The sequence below is a fragment of the Humulus lupulus genome, chromosome 8, assembly GCF_963169125.1.
Source record: "Humulus lupulus chromosome 8, drHumLupu1.1, whole genome shotgun sequence".
In the NCBI taxonomy this organism is placed as follows: Eukaryota; Viridiplantae; Streptophyta; class Magnoliopsida; order Rosales; family Cannabaceae; genus Humulus; species Humulus lupulus.
The window spans coordinates 76,187,558-76,194,603 of record NC_084800.1 but is presented as its reverse complement, the minus strand read 5'-3'; the positions used below and the strand labels follow the sequence as shown (position 1 = coordinate 76,194,603).

General features: G+C 37.3%; 1 protein-coding gene and 1 pseudogene across 1 annotated transcript; one reads left to right on the top strand and one right to left on the bottom strand.

Moving 5' to 3' along the window:
- The first annotated feature begins 339 nt into the window (after positions 1–339).
- LOC133797856 (uncharacterized) lies at positions 340–3,305 on the top strand. Its single transcript, XM_062235938.1, has 4 exons — positions 340–691; positions 1,143–2,063; positions 2,334–2,678; positions 2,813–3,305. Exons 1-4 carry the CDS (start codon positions 569–571, stop codon positions 3,086–3,088), a joined length of 1,665 nt encoding a protein of 554 aa, XP_062091922.1. The 5' UTR covers positions 340–568; the 3' UTR covers positions 3,089–3,305.
- Positions 3,306–4,242: 937 nt separating this feature from the next.
- LOC133793897 (alpha-ketoglutarate-dependent dioxygenase abh1-like) lies at positions 4,243–5,908 on the bottom strand (annotated as a pseudogene).
- Between the last annotated feature and the right edge of the window lie 1,138 nt (positions 5,909–7,046).

The following is a 7,046-nucleotide window of genomic DNA, read 5'->3' as shown; positions in this document are numbered from 1 at the left end:
TATTTTTAAATTTTGTATTAATTTATATTTTATTTATTTTGGAATAATCTAAAATATAGTATAATTATATTTTGATATTATATATGAATAAATGTTATAAATATTTAAAGATATAAAGATATTATTTATAATAAGAGAAAAAAAGTTAAAATAAATAAAAAGTAATATTTAAATGATATAGAAAAAGAATTTAAAATAAATAATAAAATAATATTGAAATAATATAGAAAAAAATAAATAAATTAATGTATAGCTTGATGTAAAAGGTATTAGAAAAATAAATAAAGTAGCCTTTTGATGCGTTATTTTAGAGTATTGAGAAAGCATCTAATTACTCTTACAACTGTATTTATAGAGAGAGTATCGCTCAAGTACAGAGAGCTAAGAAAAGTAGGGAGGAAGAAGAAGTGAATGGAAGGTTGATTCGCCGTTGGTTTTAGTATTCGCCTCCTCGTCTTCTGCTGAAAAAAAAGGCAGGAAAACTCAAAACTTGGTTGCGCTTCTAACTTGGCAACACTTGATCTTCTCCCGCCAACTTTATCTCCTGCTTCGCGCCTTCTTCAAGATCATGGATCGCGGTCGCGGTCGCGGTTGCGGTCGTGGTCGCGGTGGACGAAACCCCCAAACAAATCTCTCTCCGTCTGCTGCCTCCGCCGGCGGCGGCCATACTCCTCTTCCTTATCGTAACACTGTAAGTTTAAATTTACCACTTTATATATGCATGTAAATATATCTTGGCTACTTTTGCTTTTTATAATATTTAAACTAGTAAAATCTGAAACTTGGGTTTACTTTACTTTTCTAGGGTTTGAACATTCATATCAAATCTGGGTTTGCTTTATCATCTATTTATCTTTTGGATGAAAAGTGATTAGGATTTTTTTTTTTCATTAGTTATTTTTCTAATTTTTTGTGTTTAAGTCTTCTGGTGTGTTTATATACTACATTTGAAACGGAAATATGATTAGTGTTGTTGGTTTCCAGCCCACAATAAGGAGAATTGTGTTTTCGTTCAATGTAGCAGTTAAATGGTCGTTATTTGAACCAAATTCAGAAACCCAATTCCAGTGTCATTTTTTATGTTGTTTTATATTAACTCAAAGGGATCTTACATTTACATACATATTTATGGTTGAATCCAGGGACCAAGAGGGTCTTCAAGTGGAAGTAAAGATAAACTTGTCTATGTTGCTAAAAATCAGGCAAGACCAAGTTCTTTTGAGCCAAAGACCGGTACTTCGGAACAAGTTAAGTCTTTGATTCATCCTGATATGCCCCCCCAGGAGAATAGTCCTCCATTGTTTTCTCCTCCTAGCTGCTCTGCCTTAAGTCATAAAGGAACTCAGATTGCACAATCTACAACGAATGTGACAGATGATAGTGTGAAATCAAACGAGTTAAATATCTCTTGCCAGGACCTTGACATTAGTCCGCCTTCTATAAATGGTGACAAGGTTCGGCCTTCACCTTCGAAGGGCCCTAAACTTCTAGCAAGTGATAGGAAGCCTGTGAATTCAAGTGGAAGTAAAGTTAAACTTGTCTATGTTTCTAAAAATCAGGCAAGACCAAGTTCTTTTGAGCCAAAGACCGGTACTTTGGAAAAAGTTGAGTCTTTGATTCATCCTGATATGCCCCCCCAGAAGAATAGTCCTCCATTGTTTTCTCCTCCTAGCTGCTCAGCCTTAAGTCATAAAGGAACTCAGATTGCACATTCTACAACGAATGTGACAGATGATAGTGTGAAATCAAACGACTTAAATATCTCTTGCCAGGACCTTGACATTAGTCCGCATTCTATAAATGGTGACAAGGTTTGCCCTTCACCTTCGAAGGGTCCAAAACCTCTATCAAGTGATAGGAAGCCTGTGAATTCAGAACCCTCATCTGTCTCTGGTGCTTTTGATATATGCCCACCTAAAGCCACTCCTCTTAATTTACAACCTTCTCTATTTGCGAGGAATCGAGAGAGACGGGATGAAAAGAAACGCAGCTTGGAAAGTGAAGGTGAAGTGTTAAGGTCTGGAATGGTTTTGCTCAAGAATTACATTTCGCTTGATGAACAGGTGCTGCTTTATTTACTCTCTTTCTTACAAGATACATTTGTTATGAAGGTTTACTAAATTTCACATGACTATGTTAATTGTGAAGCTTCTGGAGGACATATATCCCTTGAATTATTTGATTACTAACATACAGTCTAGGACCTCTATCCTTCAATTTATTTGATTACTAACAAACAGTCTATCTCCAAATGACATGTAACTTCTTTTTATGACATTGGATAGTTTTCTTTTCTTTCATTAATTACTTCTATGGTGCCCCTATGTGTTTAGGTGAAAATAGTGAAGCAATGCCATCGCTTGGGATTGGGCCCTGGAGGTTTCTACCAACCTGGTTACCGTGATGGAGCAAAACTGCATTTAAATATGATGTGTCTTGGTAAAAATTGGGACCCAGAGTCTAGCCAATATGGTGATACCCGGCCAACAGATGGTGCGAAACCACCTTTAATTCCTAAGGAGTTTTATCAGTTGGTTGAGAAAGCAATCAAGGATTCTCAAGCCCATGTATGCAAAGAAGAAAAAGCTGCAAATACTGAAGACTTTCTTCCCGGGATGAAACCAGACATTTGTCTGGTAAACTTTTATTCAACAAATGGGCGACTTGGTCTTCATCAGGTTTCCATAATCAGACTTTTTACACTTTTTACTATTGTTTATATTATTTTTTCTTGAAATTGCTGATCATAGGCTTTTGTATAAACTCTAAAAAGTTACTGTACATGCATTGTGCGACATTGCCTTCTGTGCAGGACCGTGATGAATCTTCTCAAAGTATCAAGAAGGGATTGCCTGTTGTCTCCTTTTCCATTGGAGATTCGGCAGAATTCTTGTACAGTGATGAAAGGGATGTTGACGGGGCAAAAAAAGTCACTCTGAAATCAGGAGATGTTTTGGTATTTGGTGGAAAATCTAGACAAGTTTTTCATGGCGTGGCTAGTATTGCAAAAGACACTGCTCCAAAGACTCTATTGAAGGAAACTAATCTCAGGCAGGGCCGGCTTAATCTTACTTTCAGACAGTATTGAAAATCCAGGTCTGGATTGTTTTCATGCTCTATAGCTAGTTGTCATTGAAATCATGTTAGCTGATGGGAAGAGTTTGGTGGAACAATTTTGTACACTTTGTGCAGTTTAATAGTTTTAGTTCAATGAAAGTGTCTTTTGAGATAAGATGAAGTTGTTAAGATGGGACTTGTTTTGTAATCTATACATTGTCCAAGGAAATTACTTTTTGTTTTCCACAGTTGAGATTAAGGTTACTTTTGTTTTTCTTTTTATTCTATGATAATGCTAGGGAGGAATTCCACATTTAAAAATATATATATATATATTATATATATATCACCTTGCTACATGGGAATTAAAAGGGATTGCCTCTCGCAAACTTACTCTCCCACGAACAAAGAACAACTATCAATTCCATTAATTCAGAGGCAAATCCTCAACTACCTTTCCAAAGAATTTATCGCCATTGAATTGTCACTTTGGAAGAGAAAGCAACTGTTCTGAAATGGCCCAGTGTTAGCAGAAGCCATGACAAGGGCTTTTAGCTTACACTAGATTCGGATCAGTTTCACAATCTTTTTTTGGCATCTTCATTTCATTGTGCAGGATGTCATCTAATTAAATTCAACTTTAATTTTTAACTCTACTTTGTATTTTGATTTTGATTCCACCAAATTAGAGGTTTGTATTTTGATTCTACTTTTCAACATTAAACATAACAATTTTCGATTTTTTTATTTTAAAATATATACATAACATAACAGATAATATTGAATAATCTTAATATGAACTACACATAAGAAAAAAGAACAAAACAGCTCCCTCTCATATGAACCAAACCATCCACACCGTACAATGTTTATTGGCATTTTCCAATTTGTACCATATTCTTTCATATTCAAAGTTTCATTGTCGATTTAAAAGTTCAATTTTGAAAGCCTCTCTTGTTATCATCCATTCTTGTCATAGTAGACTCGAACAAATAAGCCCTGCAAACTATTAGGATTAAATACTACATATTGGTTACTATTCACCAAACAAAATAAATAGTATGACTTGGGTTGAGGCAAAGTTTATGGACTCTTCAATATAGTTGTTCAAATAGATCCTGTGATCTTCATATTTTGAGGATTTTGGAGTTGGAAGTACAATTTCCACTGTTAAAAAAAATTGAATAATCTTAAAGTTCATATTTCAACTCATAAAAACTAAATGACAAACATCACAGTATGTAGGACTGAGTCTTCCACTATGAAAAAAGAAGAAGACTACAGTAGCCTATCTTAAGCTCATGTATATCTTATATCAAAACAAACTTTCATATTGAACTATATAGAAACTGTACAAAGAGTATAAAAATGTTTGTCTTAAATTAAAATTATAGCTAAAAAGATTTTCAATACTGCCTGAAAGTAAGATTGAGCCGGCCCTGACAGAGATTGGTTTCCTCCAGTAGAGTGTGAGGGGCAGTGTTCTCCTTAATACGAGTGACGCCATGAAAAACTTTCCTAGATTCTCCACCAAAAATCAAAACATCTCCTGATTTCAGAATGACCTTCTCTGCCCTTGCAACATTTCTGTGATAACCGTATAAGAATTCTGCTGAGTCTCCAATGGAAAACGACACAACTGGCAACCCCTTTCTCAAACTTTCATGGCTTTCATCACGGTCCTGATGAAGACCAAGTCGCCCACTTGTTGAGTAAAAGTTTACCAGACAAATGTCTGGTTTCATCCAGGGAAGAATGTCTTCTGCTGCTTTGGTAGTGGCTTTTGCTCGTATAAGGGTGTGTGAATCCTTGATTGCTTTCTCAACCAAATGAAAAAACTCCTCAGGTATTGAGGGTGGTTTCGCTCCATCTATTGGCCTGATATCACCATATTTATTAGTCTGCGGATCCCAATATTTCCCAAGACACATCATCTTTAGATGCAGTTTTCCTCCACCGCGGAACCCAGGTTGGTAGAAACCTCCGGGGCCTAATCCCAAGTCACGGCATCGCTTCACTATGTTCACCTATGCACAAAATAATAAGATGTACACAAGAAGCTGTAGTAGATGATGACAGAAAAGGAGTAAGTTGACATTTATATACGTACCTGCTCACTATGAGGGATGTAATTCTTGAGCAAAGCCATTCCACGTCATAACACACGTCCAGCAATCTGAGTTTCTCGACTATTCATCACAAGTTGTCGCAGAGAAGGTTGGGTGCTATTGATAAAAGTGGGTTTTCTACGAGGTGGGCATATATCTAAAGCAGCAGAGCCGAGCACAGATGAGTAGGGTTGCTGTGGATTTTGATCATTATCACTTGATTGACGTTTATTTGAACCCTTGTTGTTCAAATATGGCCGTGAAGGCCAAACATTGTCATGATCATCACCGTATGTAGGAGAAGCAAACAATGGATCAGGGCTACTATTGATCATCTTTCGGCGGTGGGAGAATGACCTGTTAACTTGCTCTGAATTTGATCTTTCCTGACTACACTTTGTAACATATACAGACCCATATGTTCTTCCACTCGAAAATCCTCTTGGTCCCTGGTTATACAATAGTATCAATATAAAATTTGATCTTTGATTCCTTTTCACATCCACAAAATGAAGAAATAATATATCAAAGACAGTAATATTATGACAATTTAGAACTTAAATATATACACATATATAAACAGAGTGAGATAGATATAAAGTACTTGCAGGGTAATAATTTGAAGGTGGAGTATGACAGGCGCAGCCACTTGTCGGAGGCGTTTTGGCTTGGGGTTTTTCTCGACCAAAACCACAACCGCCACCGCCACTCCTAATCAGCTGACAGAAAGTAAAAGTGAAAATATTGTATTCTCCTCAAAACATTCCATCTCACACTACACGCTTGTATATAAGCTGAGATAAAAGGGACCAGACACCTGTCCTCAATACTAGTGACTAGAACTAATCCATACAATTAGAAAGCTTAATTATAGTTTAACATCCCCGCAAACACAACGGGCTAGGTAGCATGGTGAGTTTGGTAGGCAGAGCTTGAAACCGAGAGGTGACCAATGGCTTGGTTAAACAGTCGGCAATCTGATCAGTAGAGGGAGTGTACGCAAGCAACAAGGATTGAGCATTGGCCTGCTCTCGCATGAAGTGATAATCGATCTCTACATACTTCGTGCGAGCATGAAAAACAGGATTGGAGGTAAGATGCAAAGTGCTATTGTTGTCACAATGTATCGTGGGAGTAGAGGAGAGGGAAATACCCAATTCAACAAGTAAAGACTCAATCCAACACACTTCGGAAGCACCATTAGCAAGAGCACGATATTCAGATTTCGTGCTAGAACGAGATACCACGCGTTGCTTAGACGATGACCAAGAAATAAGGTTGTGGCCCAGAAAAATGCAATATGCATTGGTACTGCGGCAGTCATTAGGGAAAGACGCCCAATCTCAGTGAAACAATGAAGCTGGAATTAGGAGTCACGTTGAATATGAACACCAAGATTTGTTGTGCCTTTCAGATAACGCAAGACACGCTTGGCTGCTTGAAAATGAGTTGTGGTGGGGGCATGCATGAATTGACACAACTTGTTCACAGAGAATGTAATATCTGGTCGGGTTATAATGCAATATTGTAATGTACCAATGATACTCTTGTATTCAGTAGCATTTGGGAGAGGTAGACCATCATGGAGAGAAAGGGAACCCAACGCAATACGGGTGGAGACGGGCTTAGATTCCAGCATACCAGTTTTGTGCAACAAGTCATGTATATACTTGGACTGATACATGTGAAGACCACAAGAATTTCGAGAGACTTGGATGCCCAGAAAATAATGCAATGGGCCGAGATCTTTGACTTGAAACCTACTTTTTAAGTGATCAAGTAAGCGTTGGATTGAAGCAGAGCATGAACCAGTGATGACAATGTCATCCACATAAACCAAAACAATGAGGAGAACCCTGCCAAAACGATATACAAGCATGG